At 39.3% G+C, this 20,799-nt stretch overlaps 1 protein-coding gene across 2 annotated transcripts; it reads left to right on the forward strand.

Annotated features, from left to right (window-relative positions):
- The first annotated feature begins 1,249 nt into the window (after nucleotides 1–1,249).
- On the forward strand, nucleotides 1,250–15,153 carry LOC116310719 (bMERB domain-containing protein 1-like). 2 transcript variants are annotated; one of them, XM_031727601.2, is made up of 6 exons: nucleotides 1,250–1,510; nucleotides 7,410–7,530; nucleotides 10,210–10,283; nucleotides 10,983–11,097; nucleotides 12,669–12,739; nucleotides 13,234–15,153. In XM_031727601.2, exons 1-6 carry the CDS (start codon nucleotides 1,444–1,446, stop codon nucleotides 13,344–13,346), a joined length of 561 nt encoding a protein of 186 aa, XP_031583461.1. In that variant the 5' UTR covers nucleotides 1,250–1,443; the 3' UTR covers nucleotides 13,347–15,153. The 2 variants fall into 2 exon arrangements, with proteins under 2 accessions (XP_031583461.1, XP_031583471.1); XM_031727611.2 differs by lacking the exon at nucleotides 1,250–1,510 and adding an exon at nucleotides 5,510–5,535.
- The last annotated feature ends 5,646 nt before the right edge of the window (nucleotides 15,154–20,799 follow it).

A 20,799-nucleotide genomic window follows, 5' to 3' on the forward strand; every position in this document is an offset into this window, starting at 1 on the left:
CTTGGAGTCTTGGATTCTTATAACAACCACGGGGGATTTACAGTGTTATGTGCATAGATTGTTGTTCAAAGCCTTCCAGATTTAATTCAAGGGATTATACAAAAACTTTGCATTAACTGTTTAGAAACAGTTAATATACACAGACCCCTATTTTCAGAGGTTCAAAACTAATCGACAAGCAGTTTCATGGCCACCTGAGATGTCTTCCCTTGCTTTATTGTGAAGCAGTCATTCAAAAAATGCTTTTGACTGTAATTTTAAATATCAGGTCCAAAGAGAACCTTTGGGAAAGCGAAGAGTGTCGTCACTAAAGCTGAAAAAAAAAAAAATTAAATAAAGAGATTTTAGGAGGGGTCACACCCACGACTTGAAAAAATAAATGCAATGGCCAGCTCAGCAACACCAAACAGCCAGAAAGACCACAAAAGGCAGCTGAAATGATGAATTATTTCCATGGTTAAGAAAAAAGACTTCATAACATCTAAAAAAAAAGTCAAGACGAGGAGAAGGTAGGTGTATCATCATCATCATTGCAGTCAAGAGACGCCTTCGTTCATGAATGAATGCCTTCATGGAAATACACAACAGGGTTCACAACAAGGTCAAAACCACTTATCATACTCAAGAACAGGAAGACCAAATAAGAATTTAGCAGAAGACATAAGCATAACATACTCTCTGTTTGGTTATGGGCTTGTATACTTGCCAGTGGAGTTTCTCATTCAGTGAAATGAGATATTCTTCAGTTGTGAAGTCAGTCACCTGATGTCAGCCAAACACAGGACACTTTACTGAAGACAAAACTGAACGCAGAGTGAGCCACAAACAAGCATCAACTGAAGGTGGATGCTGCAGAGAATCCAAAGGGGGGAAACAGTCATTGATTCCCACTGATTTTTACCCCCAGGAAATAAATAAAGAAATAAAAATGATCCATGCACTTGAAAGTATGTTTACTTGTCCAATTAATTCTGAGCCTCTGATAATGTAGAACAATTTATGGAAACTGTTGTAATTCCTAAAACATTTAATTTAATCTAAAAGTCTGGACTTCAATCACATATTGATTATTTCAATGATAAACCCACTGCAATGGTGTGCAGAGGCAGACAAATTGTGGCTCCAACTGTAATTGAATCCATGTGCCACCAGATGCCGCTATTTATTTGCTATCAAATCCGCGTTTGCGTTGACCAGGTATTAACACTAGCAGGCTGCAAACGCGCACATGCACGCACGGACACACGCGCACACCGTCACCTGTCGGAGCGGGTGGGGATCACTGGAGCATCGCGCTGTCTCTGTCTCAGCAGGTTGTTGACTGACTGGCGATGACTTAATGAAGCACAGCAACTGCGAGACCCTCCCCTGTAGCTGTCTTTGCTGTTCCCCAGCCTCTGCGATTGGAAGCACACAGAGAATAGAGGAGCAGCTGTTGGACCGATGGATAAGAAGCATCAGTACGGTTCACTGGAGCGCACTGAATGGAGCAGAGACACCCACAAAGCAGGTTATCTAGTAAACAATTGCTGGTTTATAATTACTTTTCGATAATGTCAGTCACGTTTAAATGACGTCTTAAGTATGTGTATGTGTTTTTAGTTCGCTGCAGTATTACTAAATTCTGTGGATTCTGGTTTTAGTGTGAAATGTCCTCATTAGCATTGCATTGCTACAAATAGTGTCTCCTGTCTTAACTGTTTGGTGAACTTGTAGTGACCTCATTAGCTTTGTACACACACAAAAAAGGGAAAAAACATATTTAGATTATATGTTGGTATAAAGTAAATAAGCTTAATAATTTTAATGTGCCGAGCATATTAAAAAACAACAGTAGTAGGCCTCCGACAAACAGCACTGTCTTTGAATATATTTATATCGTTTTGCGTTTATTAGTACATATGATCCTCGTTTGACAAACATGCATTATGTAAAGTTTATTTCTTGTGTTTATACAACTATGTAATCTAAATATATGGGGAAATTTGTAAAACACACAATAATAGGCACTAACAATTAATTGGGAGCGTTTTCAACACTGATAGATCAGATCAATGTATTTATGCAGTAGCAGAACAAGCTGCAGCTCAGAAAATGTCAAGAATCCACAGGTGTCTATTGAGTGGCAGTGTGTGTGTGTGTGTGTGTGTGTGTGTGTGCCTGTTTGTTTTCTTGCTTGATTAAAAGTAAGGGGAGGTTACTTAGAGACCAGCTATTCAAATAAGGAATAATAGCCCACATGTGGGTCTTGGCAGGACGCTGGCATCATCTATTAGTAACTAAAAGGATAACTCATTTACGCCTCTTTATGACATTAATTCTATTAGACAGATTACATTTTCTCAGCAAAATGCCCACCAGCCTGTCATGCCTACATGTGCCGTGATTTGTCTGAATAACAGTCTAGTATTCAAATAATGAATGAAAAAAGGCAAGTGAAAATTTATTTTTAAGGAAAGTGACTTTAACTATTAATTAGCAGCATTTCTGTTTTTTAAATTGTAATGTTTTTTGGGGTTTTTTTAATGCAGATTCTCTGTTAAGCCCTCTATGTTTTTCCTGTACACTAAATGATTTTCCCACCTCTCTCTCCTCCGTGTTTGCCTTGGGGTCTCTAATCAGGCTGATCTGTCTGTCAGTATGATGGTTTGCCTCATTAGGCATAGAACGTATCAGGGCAGTGTAAGAGAGAAAGTTGGAGTCAAAGAAAAGAGTAAAACTGAGCTCATAATTTAATTCACATCTTTAGGGGTTTGGATGAAAAGAAGGGCAGGGCAGAGTAAGAGAGATACAGAGTGAGGCGAAGCAAAGGCAGATGAGAAACACTAACAGTGAGAGAACAGAGAGAAGGTGTAAAGGAAGTCTAGTGATGAGTCATAACTGCTCAGTGGCAGAATTACTTGTCTTAGAGAGCCTTTGCAGCAGAGCATATTGTGTCTAATGATATAATTCACAGTGCATTTGACTTTATGTTGTTAACGACCCATGTAATAATAGATCTGACCCCAGGATACAATACAGTGTTAAAAACAGATGGGAAAATCCCTATTCATAGTGACAGAAGTATTTCCATGGTTAAGAAAAAAAACTTCACAACATTTAACCAAGTCAAGAGGTGGACGTACCATTGTTTAGGCCCACAATCACGAATGGAAATACAGAGGGTTTACAACAAGGTGCACACCACTGCTTATATATAAGAACAGGAAGACCAAATTAGGCTTTGTCGGGAAAAAATGTAAAAGACACTGCACAGTTCTGAAAAGAAGTCATTTTTTGCACTATAATGATGCAAAGAGAAAAGTATGCAGAAGCAGAAAAACATCCAAAGTATACCACATCATCTATCAAACATGGTAGAGGCAGTGTTATGGTATGGGCTTGTATGATTGCCAGTGGGACCAGGTCACGAGTGTTTTTTGATGACGTGACTCCTGACAGAAGTAACGGGATGATTTCTGAAGTGTACAGGGCTATACTCTCTGCTCAGATTCGGCCAAATGCTGCTAAAGTAATTGGACAACACTTCACAGTGCAAATGGATAATGACCCAAAGAATACTACAAAAGCAAGCCAAGAGTTTTTCACGACATCAGGACACATTATAGTGTTTAACCCAGATAGGAAAATCCATAATCGCGTTTAAAAAGAAACTTCGGCGAGTTTTTGAGTAGCCATACATGTAGTGAATTGTCTGTAATATTTATCTTCAAAGTGGCTGCGATGTCTTTTTGTGTCAAGTCAGTCTTTATTTTTAAAATAATGTCAGCTGACCAAAGTGCTGTACATACTATTCATACATCACTACATCAACACTAAATATACACTAAAAATGATCAAATAAAGTAAATAAGACTGAGCTAAAACAAGTCTGAGTACCCTGTTCAACTACAACTGAAAGCGAGTGAGAATAACTAGGTTTTAAACAGTGTTTTAAAATGACTGAGAGACTCGGAAGCTCTTAAGGTAGGAGTGTAGATTTCTGAAAGTTCAGCAGAGTAGTGAAATTTGAACACTGCATTTTGCATTATGTAAAACCCAGGTGGCCAGCTTAAATACTGTGCTGTCTCTTGTTAGCAATTGTTTTGTTTTTCTTTCACTTCCCTCTATGCCATAATAACCTTACATATCACATCTAAGAACCAAAACTGAACACTTACCTACACCTAACTGAAACCTAAACCCCCAAACTAAGTGTGAAGTCCTCCGATCATGCCACAATGAAGCTTTCTAACTTAAAGCTAATGGCCTTGTGTCAGTTCCACTAAAGACAAGTAGCAGTGCTAAATGTTTGGGAAGTGCGCACACTGCTGTGACTAAATGTGTTCCCATGTCAAAAAGATGAAAAAAAAAAGGTTAAACACTTAACACAAGTCTACTCCATTTTTTTTACAATCCAATGTCACCTTTTTACTGGAGACATTTCATGTCTGTAATTTTGATAACAAGAAGAGTTGGCACAGCAGGTAAAGAGACTGAAACAGATTGCTTCAGTTAAACACTGATTTCCCTGCACTTCAAGTGTTTGCGATAAGCTGAGCTAATTGCCTCCTGGCTCCAGCTCCATAGACAGTCATTAGAGTAGTTCTTATTCTCTATACTTGGAAATAAAGTGAGAAAGCACACTGGCTCAAAGGTCAACATGTTTTTGTTTTTTTTGAAATCTGATGACACCCATTTCTAGTTTTTACAGTTTTAAAGTAAGACAGTAGAACCAAATTGCTGAGAAATAATGAACAAAAGACCAGAGGCATGGGGAACCAGTTATCACCATCTCTTATTTTTTTGCTCATGGAAAGCTTCCAATTTCTATTGTCAGCTAGAAATAATATTTTAAGATTAAGGTTATACACTTTTTTATAAAAATCTCTTTTTTGGGAGGGGGGGTTCCTTGTGTAATTAAGATATTAGAAATGCATGTGACGTTGATGTCTTTCAAGTAAATATCCCCAGTAACAGTTTATGTTCACGTCAGTCAGTGCTCTCTGTTCTAAAGCGTCAGGGTCGTGTTGATGCTACACTGATGTCACACGGATGTCTCTTGTGCAGCAAAAAAACCCCAAGCTAATCTTTCATAGCAATGTGAGTCCATGTAAACCTGCAGTTATCATGAAGTATGGTTAATGCTTTTACCCTGAAGTCACCCTGGAGTTTGAATTTCTATTCTGCTTTTTTGTCAGGCTAGTGCAGAATAAGTGTTTTCACTGCACTTTGAACCTAGACAGCTCGGCTCCCCCCCAGGGCTAATTGAGGCTTGAATAGAGATTCCATACTAGAGCTCCACTAAGTAATGGTGTGTATATAGAAAGACTTTAATGACCTCAGGAGGAAACAGGGACAGACTGTCAGAAGTGGTATCTCCCTGGCTGTGTTCCTCTCAGCCCATTATGTAAGGCTGCTCTCTGCAGCGAAGTGACAGGTGTCCAGCACCGCTACACTGGTAAAAGGAACAACTCAAGACAAGAGGTGACCTGTTTCAGTTATAAAGTCACAGTAGCTGTCATGGTCGGTCTTCAGCCATCTACTTTTAAAAAGGTCAGCTTAGATTTGTATTAGGTTTTTGCCTGTTTTCTGATCTACATGGCTAAAGTAAATGTTTTGATAGAAATTTGTTGCAGTTTAATGTTTGATTTAGCAGCTGTTTATTGGTTGAGATCAGTGAAGCTGCTTCTGCTGCTCACAGTGTACAGCAGCTGCTCTCTATGAAATACTTTGAGGTCTTCTGGATGCTTTGGGACAGATTGTGTCTATTTTCAGCAAGTTTTGCAAATTTTTATTGTGGGTTAATGTTTTAACATTTTAACTGATTTCTTATGATGAATCTGGAGCCTGACAGATGTCGCATTATTTAGACCGATACCTGTACTGATATTTGGTGATTTAACAAGCTGATATGTCGGCCAATTACTTTTTTCTTTCAGACACAAGAAATCCAACATTTATTATGTTAGTTATGACTCCTTGCTAAGATATTATAACAGTGCAATTTAAAAAATTTTCTTGTTTTATTGTCACAACAAGTTCCTCTTTAAGCGACTTTACTCAGACGAGCTGGTTGTTATGTTTAATTTCCACAAGTGTGGCAAACAAAGAAGTTGCAGAATGCCCTCTGGTGGGCAAACTATGCAAAATAAACACCCTTAACACAGTTCAAGGGTTTTTCCTCCCAGCTGTTCTTTCTTAATTGATTCAGTAAAGGACTAGATGTTACAATCCCGGACAATACATTGCTTTTAATGGAGAAAATCCTGAGGGATGGCTGTTATGAGGAAAAGCAGCCCAGGAACTTAACCAGCGGCACACATCGTTGTGTGCCTCAACTTTCGTTCTTTTACCCAGGCTAATCTGCCATTTTCCCTGGTTAGGTTTAGGGATTAGAGATCTGATATAAATTGTTAAAATTTGGGACACATCATCAGTAGTGGACCTTGGATTCATCGGGTGTTTCGGCCATTATCACTAGACACCCTCATCCAAGGAGGCCCTGCCAGGGTTGATCAGGCCCCGGAGTGTGTCAATGGTTTATGTTAAAATTGTTTTTCTTCTTGTTTATTTATCAGCCATTAGGCTTTTGTTGGAACTCATCAAGGATCTCTGTGTTAGAAATGACTGTTTAACTGCTTAAACACAAATATCGATGTGCACATACCACAAATTCGTTCATTGTAAGTTATTTTGTGGCCAGTAGTTAATTATTAAATGTCTTTTAAGCACAGCACACACAGAAGTATTAAATGCTGTGCGTGTATTCTAGTGTATGCAAAACAAGAATATCACATAGTCACATACCTGCAGACTGTACATTTTATTTATGAACAGCACATGTGCAAATGATAAAAACAGGCAACTGCAAAATTAAAAACAATATGTAGAATTAATAAAAAACTTTAAATGTAACAACATGGAATAGAATGTATATTTTTTCTCTTTATGCATAGGGACAGGCAGTTAGAGACTTAATGAAGTCTTTGTACAGCGCAACATGGCAGTGTAAACAAAACTGCAGTGGAAGGGGTTGACAGCTTTACTGCCTTACTTCCTGGCCTAACCCATCATGAGTGTTTGTGTGTATGCACAGTTATGTGTGTGTGTGGGCGACAGCCATGCAAGTTGTGCCAGCTGCTGACACATAGTAATTTGGCTGTGACACTCTGCTCTTCTGCTCATCTCGCAGCAATTTCTGCTGCAGCTGTTTATACAGTTTAAAATGCAAATTCATATGCAGTTATTGTTCTGAAATGCCACAGCAGATCATCTTCAAAAGTGTGCACACGCATCAATCTGTGTGTGGTATTTTTTAAAAGAGTCGATAATCTAAATGCATTGTTAGGCATGTTGCATTTTCTTCCAGTGTGTGGTCTTTTGTCCAACATTCAGAAACACTAAGTCTCTCGCTGTCTCTCTTTCAGAGGACGACGTGGTGTCCATGGCAGACTCCACCATCACCGTTGATGACATCGAGGGGGAGCTCTTTAAGATTGAGAGGATCAGGGATGTCCTGGTTAGGAGAGAGTCAGAGCTCAGATACATGTGAGGACTTAAAAACACTGTTTAGCAGTAGATCTGTTTGCTGTGGGTGTGAAAATTCATTGCTTGTTAGATTTTAGTTAAACTGGCAGATGACTTATTTGGTCAATATTATTTGCTTAAATTTGCACAACAGAAGGTAAAATTAATGCATGAAAAATTTAGATACAACTGTGTTGTTGTTAAATATTTACCACTAGTAAATGAAAAATTGGACCTTAGTAGTCTTTTAGTAGTAGGGTCTTTTTTTAAATCTACATCTAAAAGATCATTACAGTGTGTATTATGATCATTTAAGCCTATAAAAACCATGTAAAGTAATTAATGTCTTTTATGTTTTGTACATCGTGCCACAATTTACACCCAGAGCAATCACTAATTCAAGAATGTGCACTTTCTGTATTCTGCAAGGCAGAAACTAAGAACAAGAAGGTTGCAGAGTGGTGCATGAGTGTAAATATCCATCTTGGGCTCAGCTCACATTTCAGAAGCTGCACAGCTTTGAAATTTGTCTGCCTGAGATGTGGTTAGGCTTACCTTTAAGCGTGATGTTGACACTTTGTTACTAGCTAAAATTACATTAACATGCATATCTAATCTTTGGCCTATTTTTGCTGATGCATAAACATTTTAAAACCAAACTTATCCTTCAAAAGTCGCTAAAAAAATTGACTGATTGATGGAGTGACACGAATTTAGTTACAAGAATGTACTAATATTTTAAATTAGATTTGTAGAAGTCAGTTTTGAAACTTGGATCATTGTGTACATTTTTAGTTTAGATGCTTCAAATGCACCTCGATCTTATTTGAGATCGATCTTATGGTTGTCTCCATCAGTCCTGGAGGGCAACTTATAGATTCTGTAGTAAATCTGAATAAGATAAAGGATTCAGAGTTGTGCAGTAATTAAACAAAACAACCTATAAAACGTGCAGTGATGCTTTCCCTATTAAGAGCAGTGTAATCATTTCAGACACGTTTCAGAAATAAAACCTAATTTTTGTCTGTAATTCCCTTCAACCACACCCCAAACTGGCCCCCATTAAAATTTCAATGGCTCCACTACAGCTTTCACAAAGCCAGCTAATGCATGGATATTTATTCATATACTCCTCTGGAAGATAGGCAGTTGCCCTGCTCAGATGGCAGGGGGAATGCGAGGAGTGACGTGTGTGGAGTACCAAGCAAGAGTCAAGCAAATGGAAAAATGGGAGACTGAAAGACCGAAAGAGTGGATAAGGAGGAAATGGAGACTAGAGTAGCAATGGAAGCAGCTTTTTTCAGGGGTCTTCATGCAAACAAATACCAGGATTTTTTAATTTTTTTTGGAAGTTAAGTTTCTATTCCAAATCGCCATCTCTTGGCCATTGGCCATTTTATCAGATGCTCATGTAAGGATGGGATCTGACATGACAGGTAGACCAGTGTGGCGTTGAGTCTCTTTTTCTATTGACAATGATGAATGTGTGTAATATGTGTGAGTGTGTGTGTGTCCTCTTCTGAGCCTGTGTGTGTGTGGTTCTTAATAAAAGTCAGTTCATAGGATATAGAGTTCATGCGATGGCCTCTTGCTTGACAAGCAAGGCACGGAGGAGCTTCCATCCCTCTTCACTATCAGTAATGATCCGCTCACACTGATTCTGTGAAGGGTCATTGAAACAGAGAAGGGCTATCTGGCTGAGACCTGCTCCAGGGATTTCTGCTCAGAAAAGATTGTGTCACCTCCTTTGTTAAATATAAGATCAATAACAAGCTTTCTCTGTCTGAATTTCTTTTTTTTTCCTATTCAGGAGTGAAGCAAAAGTTTACTCCTGAATACGGTCGTCCATCCCCATAAATCTACTTTTAAGGGTCATCCACAGCGTCTCATAGCAGTTGAGGCCAGACGATAATGACGACCGCATTATATTTCTCTTTGTCATTTTATTGACATGGCAACCAGGGATTCAATAGTATTTCATGTATGGTGAAGATGTTTTTTGGTTTTTGTTCAGCAGGCACAGTTCTTTTTATTTTTTACCATGACAGAAAATGGTTGCTTAAGAAGTCCATATTTCTTGATGAGGTCATTATCTCATTTGCCAGTGAGATGGTAAGTACAGACAATGCCTCCTTCTTGCTGATGGTAATGATGGTAATGGCCTTGCTGAACATCATGAACATTCAGGGGCAGGATGAAGGTTTATGCACAAACTCTGGAGAGCCTGGAGGATTTTGCACTGAGTGCTTGCTTTTACTCCAGAGACACTATCAGTTTCAAATACCTGTTTGCTGCTAAATGATGATGTAAGGTCCCATTAGTAAGCCTTTCTCTGACTGAATTAATCAATTCTCTGAGTCACCAGTCTTTATCCCAGGCTACATGAGAACTGTATTTGTCTAATAAGCTCTTTAAGTGGGTTTGTCTTTAAATAATATAACCCTAACCATTATACCCTGGCAAACTACTGACCATGAATTCTGTTTAATAATATATATGGATGAAGCAATATGTATATGAAAAAACAAGAAAAAGCCTTTAGTAAAAAACAAAATATGTTACTTAAATTAATTGCAAAGTAATGTTGGAACATGTAACGTATAATGTGCTCTGATTTTCATCATCTGCAGTGCTTACATAAGTGCTCCTTTTTCTGTTTATGTGTGCTTGTGTTTCTTTTACGCCACCATGCCTGAACAGGATGGATGACATTCAGCTGTGCAAAGAGATTACTCGTCTGAAGAAGGAGCTTCACAAATTAGTGTCCATACCAGGTAGAAGTCCTTTGGGTGTTCATGATTGCTGCTATTGGACCAAAACAAACAAACAAACAAACAAAATCTTTATGACATATTGGGGAATAGGTTTATTCACTCTGTTGCCAAGAACTGGATGAGTAGATCAATTCCACTCCCACACATTTGGAGCTGGAGCCAGCAAGTGCTTAGCTATGTTAGCATAAAGAGCAAGGGGAAACAGCTGGACAGGCAATTTCTAATATTCATGCCTTATCTAAAAGTTTGATTATGGCTTAGCATAAACAAATGGAAGTAAACAACAGAGATGCAAAAATAATTTTGGACATCTTATCCAACTCTCCAAACCTGCTCTGCAGTGCTGTTTTTTATTAACAGATGAAGCAAACAATTTACAATAAATAACTTAGCCACTGATGGTTGATCAAGAACTCAACTAATGTTAGGTGCATTGTTTTAAAGAGCTTGATAAAGTGTTTCCTTTGCTTCTGGTCTTTATACTGAGCTGAGCTAACCACATCCTGGCTTTTTCCATAGGTTTCATCTTAACTCTTAACTATAAATGATTGAAGTCAACTGAAGGATCAGTCTAAATTTTTGCATGCGCGTTATTATAGCTAGCTGTTCATTCATCTGTGTGCACAAACAATAACATATTACTGAAAGTAGCTAATGTGAGACATAGTCCTGATGTCGTCTTCTTTTGTGCTATTCCAGATAATGACAAGTCCAGTGATGACCGGCAGAAGGAGGAAGATCTGCTGCAGCAGATCCAAAAGCTGGTAGAGACCAGAGATTTCCTCGTGGATGATGTTGAATTTGAACGTCTCAGGTGTGCTTTCATCTCAATGGTTTACAGATAGTCTACACTGGAGTTCTTTGGTCACCTCCACACATGAAATCTGAGTGAATCATTAAAAATGCATATGCAGTGCACATACATTACTCTTGCAGTCTCATTGAGGTACATGTAGGGAAAAAAGCTTGATATGGTTTTTTTCATCTTTCATCCCTCCTTAAAATCTTTATAATGACTGATAAGCCACAGATTCGCACCTCCTCAGTAGTCACTAATGCTGATAAATTTTTCTCTCAGTTCAGCACCCAAAATATGCATGTCTCCACAAAGGAGTTCTTTTGCTCCCCATGAAAAAAATGGAATGTTTCCTCGGGCGCGTTGCTGTGAGAGAGGGTCCCACAGAGCGCGCAGCAGAGAGCCATTTCAATTAAAGATGTGTCAGGGTGCATCAATGAGCTCTGCAAGGGGAGCTCCTGCTGATTAAAAAAAAAAGAAAAAAGAAATAGGTTTAATGAGACATGGTGCATCATCATTGCTTATCAGTTTAAAGCAGGCTTACCATAGGTCAAATGTGTAGTAGGTGCTTTAAGGACAAATGCACCTAAACTGTTCATGTTGTTTTTGAGATCTACTGCAATCAACTTCCAGTTTTTCCATTTTGCAGCAATAGAAAATAAATGCATCTTAAAATGTTGACCCAGATGCTTTGCTGTGAGGATGAATTTGCTACCAGAGTAGCGTATTCATCCTCACAGGTTCAAACATTTCACATTTAATTTGCATAGCTTGAAATCTAACGTTGCCTGCGAGTGGACAACCACGTGTAGAATAATAAGCATGTTTTCTAGGTTTGATCTCAGAGTGTATGAAACACTGTTAGTTTGTCTGAGCAGCGCTTTCTGCTGGCAGCTGACGGCATGCTGTGAAATAGCTGCAGGGCTGCTTGGAAGGTGAGAGCCACGAAGAAGGAGAACGGCAGTGTGTTAATGGGTGCAGAGAGGAGAGGATGCATGTGACAGCGCCCAAGGCCATGTTGTCCATGCTCATAAATATAAAGCTCTCTCTTCTGTTATTTTACTTTACTTTTATAAAATCAGGACTGTTTATCACAGGAGAAATCTCTCTGCGGTCTTTACCCAAGAGTTTTTATCTTTGAGACACATTAATATATTTTCAACTGAATATAATTCATTAGATATCACTTTAAAATATGACATATATCCATATACAGTAAACACTGCAAGTATCCAAGTTATATACACTTATTTGCATCGGGGGCTGTATTCAAATAACACAAAATGAGACTGCGACATTCACTAATATGCACTAAGCATATAGAAACCTTTGCCAGGAAATCTTAACTGCCAGAGGTGCATTAGCTCGCTTATCTAGTGGGTGTCTGGGGAGGATGTTTCATCTCTCTGCTTAAGTAAAAACCAGCCTTCTTGATTTTTAAGGATGCTTCAGATAATGAAAGAATACCTGTGGAAAAGATTTTTTTTTAATATTTCTGGAACAGGGGGAAATTTAGGTCATAACAGCTTTGTCATTTTTTAGTGTTTTACTTTGTAATTGTAGTATTCCATATGTATTCATTTTTACAGGGAGAAAGAGGAAGATAAAGAAATGGCAGATTTTCTGAAGTCCAAATTGCCAAGAAATCTGAAGAAGACAGGTATTCAGTCATGAAAGCTGAAATATTGTCTTTTGTGAAAGTATCCACTCATAACTATATAAATACGACTGATAAAATGGAAAATGGGTCTGCTGAGACTGTGCTTTAGACCTGACTGAAAAATGTATGTATTTATGTTCCCCAAAAATTGATTCTGTTCATCTGGATGCAGCGTTTTTCAGTGGGAGAAATGTTTCATCACTCATCCAAATGACTTCTTCAGTCTTGAGGAAACCTGCATTCTGCTGTCACTTGGGTTTCGCTACTTCCAGATGAACAGAATCAATTTCTGGGGAATTTCCTTAGTTGGATGATTGAGCATGCATCAGGTCATGTACTTATGGTCTTTGCCATAAAGGCATTAATGATCAGAACTTGTTTATACAGTGTACAGTATACATTGAGTGATCTTGCTGTGTATGCATGTGTGCACACACATGTAGATGTCTTTTGCAATACATAAATACAACCCAGTTCATTGTACCGTGTTACAGGTGTGCCAACCAGAAGGGCACCAGCCAGGGCTCAGCAGACGTCTTCGCCCTTCACCAAGACAGGACTCACCCTCCTGAAAGAGTGCTGTGGCTTTACGTGCTCCATCATGTAGACTAAAGCCAAATTACAGTGCTCCTCTGCAGTGCTCTTCCACAGGACTTCGTTTTTCCACTTTTAGCTCCAAGAAGGACTTTAAAGCATGGGTCGAGCAATGACAGTGTAGTGAGCTATCCATCCCAGGAATTCAGGAAGCAACTTCATCTATATTTATTTTATTATTAATTTATTAGCTGTGTCTTGGTTTTGCAGATCAACCCAGTGTATTTGTATCTATTTGTCATTTTCACATAGGGTTTGAAGGACAGAATGACCTGATAACCCTGGTCATTGTAAGTAAGCACGTTCTCTTAGAGTAAAAAAAAACTACTATTGCCCACAGGTTTATATCAGGATGCTTCACTGAACTATGATTATTGTCATCTCCTCAATATGTGTGCATGAGTCAGCAGGATTCTAGACACCGCTATAATGTTATTTGCATTATGAACACTACAATAATGAATCTGGCATTAATCTGGAGCTCTGTCAGGATGAAGTTGCCTGTGATCTGACTCTAAATCCAAATAGGTATGACCTTTTGAAAGTGGTGGTTTGTGAAGGAAGAGTTAGTCATCTCTCTCTCTCTATTCTATTCTATTCTATTCTTAAATGATTGGTAAGCTAACCAGGCTCAAGGAGGGTGGCTTTTATGCAAGACAGGTTTGGGTAAAAGGAAAGCGCATATTGGTGTTTTAGATTTTGGCAAAAATGACTAAACCTAGCCCTTAAAAAAAAATCTGTTAAGTTTTCAACAGATTTACAGTGACATCTAACAAGTTGACATCGATGACAGCAGTGATGTTCAATATCAAGACACAAAGCTGTACATATGGCACTGTATTCTCAGGACGTGGGGTCTTGTAGATAAAGGTCTTTAGTGCACAATGAGTCATATATACAAGACATGGAGTTCATGGATGTAGTGACCAATTAAGCTATCTTGCATCTCTTTGTGTTGCAAAGAGGAGTTGTCGCCATGGAAACCTTGTTTAATGCACATCTTTAGAATGGAAAAGTGAGGAAAGCTGGACGGATCAGAGAGATGAGACTTCAAAGGTGTAACACATCCGAAGGCAATTGCTATCATGAAAGGCAGGAACAAAATAATATTACTATTGCCACTTCCATTATTCAATATTCTGGATTACCAAAGCATCTGAAACTCTCCCGCACTCTTTCGGATCATCTACAAAACAGAGATTAAGTAAACACGAGATTGTTTTACTCAGCTGAAATGTAGACATGCTGAAGATACATGTCTCTAAAGTAGATTCTGTTTGAGACCCTTAAATCTATCTAATTGGTTTAAATGATATGTCTCTTCAGCAAGCTTTCAGTTTTTTTCTAGACTTTGAAATGGATACAGCTGGCTCTTCACTTGAGTGATTGGGTCTTTTGATCAGTCTCAGCACTGTCACAGAGCCTCGGGGTCATGTGTCACTCAGCAACCACGTCTGATGGTGTCATGAAAGTCCAGAAAGGATTCAATGTATGCCGGTAATATTGAAATACTGCCTCTAACAGCCAGATTAAAATATGATGTAGCAAGTAAACTTAGCCGTAATATGGGTTTGTGCAAGTTTTATATGAGAAGACAGTATACTCTGATGAAGACTTCATTTTCTCTTTCTCCAAGATATGAAGTGAAATGATGATGTGAACTATTTCCTAGAACAAAAGCTTTTAGTTAGTAAAGGTTGGCCAATTTACAAATTCACATGGAAAGAAATCATCATACCGCCTTTCTTTTCATGCAGATATTGCCTTTTATTCCTATGACTGAGCTGCACAGTGATAAATAAAGCTTTCTGCTCTACAAAGACCTTCGTTTCTTCTGTGTTGAGACTTTGAGCATGTGTCATGTTTATTCTATTTCAATTTTCACATTCAGACATAAAAGCAGCCCACCAACTGAAAATGAATGCTACATGCCCAGACTGGGGACCCAAGAATTTTCTGTGAAGAATTCTTGGACGGGGCCACATCACTTCTTGAGTCAGGCAGAGTGTCACAGGAAAGGGAGTCACAGAGAGAAAATGATCTAAGAAGCAAGGTTGAAGTGGCTGAAAGCAGAGGAGCTGAAGAAGAAGGGAGAAAGGCAGTGGGAGGGCACAGAGTTAGAGAGGGGTCTCATCTTCGGTGTTAGTCATCTATAGTGGGAGCACTGTGACTTCTCACAAGGGCAGCTCTCAGCGCACACCACCTGAAAAGGGCAGGCCTGCCATTCAAATGTCATAATCACATAGGCCTTGGGCACAGATTACTGTGTGTATGAAGAGATGGCATGTCTGTTTGTACATGGGAGAATTACAGAGAATGATTGAATGTTTGTGTGCAGTGATATAGATATTCTTGCTTCTGAGCCTCGGCATAATGAGCACTATATAGGAGCTGTCATTGCTCAGTCTCAGCAACAATACTAAACTATAATAGCATATTCATTTCATTTATTAGGGCGTGCTAGATAACAAACTTTGCTGGATTCAGAGGAACAGAAGATGGCGAGCACTGGACTTTAAGTTTTCCAAACTAAATTATAAGCCTCAGCAGAGGTGATAGAAACCAATTGGTTGTGCAATTCAAATCAATTTGAATTTTTAAGCGCCAGTTCATAACCTCAATTGGCTTAATAAGGTAAAGGCCCTACAATAAAGAGTGAAAACTCCAGAAACCTGACGGTTCCCTATGAGCAAGCACTTGTGAACAGTGGAAAAGAAGAACTCCCTTTTAATAGGAAGAAAAATGTGGAAGAATCAGGTTCAGAGAAGGGCAGCCATCTGCCAAGATGCAAAGTGAAAGAAGAAATACAGAGCGTTGAGAGACAGGCCCAAGGACACTCCATAACTGGGTGTAATTGTAAGAAGACGTACGACAGAAAAACATCTGCTGAATTGTCCTTAAAGAGAACACCTGCTGAATCTAAATGTGTACATTCAGCCCTTGAATATTATGGTTTCATGCAGCCTGACAGTGACTGAAGTGTTCAGTGTATGCATGTGACTTTGCAAGGACGCAGATGAGTAGCACTGAATAAAAAGGGCAAATAGGAAATGAAACCCACTTGCTGCCATGGATACCACAATTTCTCTCTCTTCCTCTCTCACTGTCTCTTGTTCACACACACACACACACACACACACACACACACACACACACACACACACACACACACACACACACACACACACACACACACACAGAAACCTCTGCAAACAATTACAAATACCACTTATACTGGTTTACATTTATTTCTTACTTAGACAGCAGATGAGAAAAGTAGGATGTGTCTGTCTCATTTCTACAGAAGCACCATGTTTTCCATAATTTTATGAGGCTTGTTTGTTACAAAGTGCTTAAAGACACAAATAGCTAAAACTGAACAAAACACTCACACTCACACACACACACACACACACACACACACACACACACACACACACACACACACACACACACACACACATACACATACACAATAATACCATTTCAAAATGGGAAAATGGGTGAAAGGCAGAAGGCAGAAGTATGGTCATTAAATGGAGCAAGAAAAGTTGAGAGGAGGCATTTTAGAAAGATGTCAGATTGGTGCTAAAAGGAAAAACTCCTCGTGTTGTTCTTGTGGTGGTCACTTTTCCCTGAAACACTTACTGGAAAAGTTCTTTGATCCCAGCATGACCAGCACTGTGTGTCCTGGCTAATTAACAGTCCACTGACATCTGAGCACCAAGGATGCCAGCTGCTGGCACACAGGCTGCTACAGCCTGACTGTTTCATATTCTTTTATGTGCATAACCATGGTGATGATTTGTACTGTAGAAACACAGGTTGTGTGCAGCTGGTGATAACATTTTTCATTTTTCTCTGTTAGTCAGTGTCTGTTAGATTGCGTATTGTTTCCAGCTACTAATGTATTGTTTCCAGGTCATATTACCTGTTATCTCCCTTCAGTCAGAGAATGGCCCGATAAGTCAGAGGTAATGACAGCATTTGCAGTGTTAGCGCCTTTACTTGGAAGGCTGCCATGTTTAATTAACTCTCTCCTAAAGTAACTAATATGGGAAACTGATTTCCTGTCGTTTATAAAAAGCAACTCTGACTCATTCCCCTAAGCCCTCCCTACACACTCCCTCTGTTTCCGTCCCCCACACCTCCTAATGTGGTTGCAAAGCACTCCCTCAACCAAATAATCAAATGATTGCAATGCAGCGGGTTGCCAGGTCTGAGTCCCTGTTTACTTGCCTGACATTATGTCAGCAGCAATGCCATGCTAGTGTGGTTTTGCTTACACAAGTAGCAATGACAGAGCGTGAGTGTGTTAGCACCTTTAGGTCTACCTGTGATTTTTGGAAAGGGTATGCTAAATACGGCAACAAAGCTTAACTGAAACAGTGCAGTTTCTTTACCTACATTTACTCCTTAGTTTTTCATTCATGTTTTTTTCTATTTGCATGTTAGGTATACTAAAAATATTTCAAATGTTTGTTAAATGGCCTATATTTATATTTATATATAGTGTTATTTACAGCCCTATAGTTTCTTACTGTAAAATATTTTACAGAGAATAAAAGCTTTACAGCATGTAGCATTTATAGCATTGTTATTATACAGTAGTTTTATTTTAGGGTTCTTACTGTAATCTCCATAAAGAGCTTTCTATTGCAAAATATGACTGCCTGTTCTTGCATATACTTCAGTCCTTTTACAGCAAGGTTACTTGTATATGACTGTATTCAACACTTTAACAGCCACACTGAAGGTCAACGCTGGCCTGATGTGATTAATCGCTGCGAGAGTCTGTTATGGTGGCCTATTGCTGTCTAAACCTCTTCTTGGTCACACAAAGACTGGAAACCACATCACACATGCACAACACATGAGCAGTCTGCACAAAACAACCAAAATAAACACCACAAAACCTTTTCGTTAATGATCAATGCAGAGCTTTTCATGAGTCTTTGTGTCCATCATAAAAATATTAAAAACAACTGGTTTGTAAAACTGACTGAAGCGGTGGTTCCCTGTTTAAGAAGGAGGACTGCAGGGTGTGCTCCAACTATAGGCGGATCACACTCCTCAGCATCCCTGGGAAAGTCTATCCCAGGGTACTGGAGAGGAGAGCCTATCTGTTAGTCAACCTCTGATCCAGGAGGAACAACCAGCTCTTTATCCTCTTGAGCAGCGGTCCCCGGTTTATGTCCGAAAATATTTTCATGGACCGGCCTTTAAGGTGTCGCGGATAAATATAATGAAATAAAACCAGTGCCGGTACCGAAAAAAGGAAGATTTATTCATAACACATGGGAAAAGACCCAGGTAAACCGAGTTAATGATAAAAACAAAAAACAAAAAAACCCAATAACAACCCTGAAAACCATAAATTTCACACCCGAGCCTCAACTCTTGCGGTCCGGTACTAAACGACTCACGGACCAGTACCAGTCCATGGCCCAGAGGTTGGGGACCGCTGCTCTTGAGGACATTTGAGGGTGCCCAACCAGTCTACATGTGCTTTGTCGACTTGGAGAAGGCATTCAACCTGGTCCCTCTAGTTATCCTGTGGGGGGTGTCTGGCCAGTCGTTATGGGCCAATCAGTCCCTGTTTATCTTTAGTGAGAGTTTGGTTCATACTGCCGGCAGTAAGTTAGATTTGTTTCTGGAGGGTGTTGGACTCCACCAGGGCTGCCCTGTCACTGACTCTGTTCATAGTTTTTATGGATAGAATACCTGGGCATAGCCAATTGATGGAGGGGCTCCACTTTGGTGGCCTCAGGATCTCATCTTTGCTTTTTGCAGATGATGTGGCTCTGTTGGTGTCATTGGGTGGTGACCTCCATCTCGCACTGGAGTGGTGAAGCAGCAGGAATGAGAATTAGTACTTCCAAATCTGAGACCATGGTTCTCAGTCAGAAAAAGGTGGAGTGCCCACCCCGAGTCAGGGACGAGTTACTGCCCCAAGTGGAGGAATTCAAGTATCTCAGTGTCTTTTTCACAAGTGAGGGGAGAGTGAAATTGACATGGGAGGCATTTGCAGTGATGTGGATGCCTTACCGATCTGTTGTGGTAAAGAGAGATCTGAGAATAAAAGCAAAGCTGTCAATTTACCCGTCAGTCTACGTTCTTACCCTCACATATATTGATTGAAATAGTGAGGTCACAAAAACAGGTGGCAGAAATTAGTTTTGTTGAAGAGTGGCTGAACTACTGCTCCTCCACATTGAAAGGAGCCAGCTGAGGTGGTTAAGACATCTGACTAGAATGGCTGCTGGACACCTCCTAGGTGAGGTATTCCTTCCAGGAGGAGGCCCTCGGGCAGACCCAGGACTTGCAGGAGAAATTATATCTCTCAGCTCGCTTGGGAACATCTCGGTGTCCCTCTGGATGAGCTGGAGGAGGTGGCTGGATGGATAGATGGATGGTTTGCAATATTTTTCTCTCTAAGGCATCAGTATTTGCATACTGTTTTTATAATTAACAATACATTACTGTACAAAATGTCATGTATTTATAGTTTGTTAGAGCATTGCTAATGTGTGTGGAGTATATTACATATAGCTGTTTATTCCTGTATGTAATGCACTACTGTGTGATCAACTGTAAATTGCTATATGCACAATTTGCATGTACCGCGGTGATGGGCATTGAGGATTTTCTTTTATATATCGTTGCCCAGTTGGGGTGAAGCGTAGATTGCTGTGCCTTTAACGTGTGACACATGGTGTTAGTTTTTAATAGATTCCCCGCAGCGCTTATCATGTCTTCCACCTACGATCGTACAATTTTATAGTTTTACATGTATTTAATAAAGTAGGTCTGTTAATTGTCTTGGGTGCTATTGTTACATGTTTAGAAAGATTTTGTTTCGTGTTAGCATTAAACATTCCTATTGAAATGGGTTCCTCCATTTAAATAATGACTTTGGGAACTAGGAGTTACTCTAAAATGTTAAGGATAACATAAGGATATAAAAGAAGCGGAAAGTGTGAAGATAAGCAGAAATAGAGACGCAGGAGCAAATCAGTATAGGGGGAAGGAACAAGTTTGCCTCAAACTTGAAATTTGATTTGTGATTTTGGACCATATATAAAATTGACTTGAAACTTGATTCACTATATGTAACAAATGTTATATAAGCTTCATTTGACAATTTGTAACTGTTAATACAGTACAAACAGTTTGATGGACAATGCATTGTAATGACAGTCACTAATAGCACTACAAGCATCTTTTGAGTTATTATGACCTTGCCTTCAGCAGACATGAATTATTGCTGCCTACACTATTTTTATTATTATTTATTTTATATTGTAACAAAAAATCTGAGATTGTTGCACAAGCATTTTTGCATGAATTAGAATTAGTCTGTTATTAATAATAGAGGCAGCCAATACAACCTTCGGCCGGCTATGATTAATACCCACTTGTCAATATCTCATGGCTGATAAATATCATCTATTCTGAGTGCTTGG

The sequence above is a fragment of the Oreochromis aureus genome, linkage group 6 (assembly GCF_013358895.1).
Source record: "Oreochromis aureus strain Israel breed Guangdong linkage group 6, ZZ_aureus, whole genome shotgun sequence".
In the NCBI taxonomy this organism is placed as follows: Eukaryota; Metazoa; Chordata; class Actinopteri; order Cichliformes; family Cichlidae; genus Oreochromis; species Oreochromis aureus.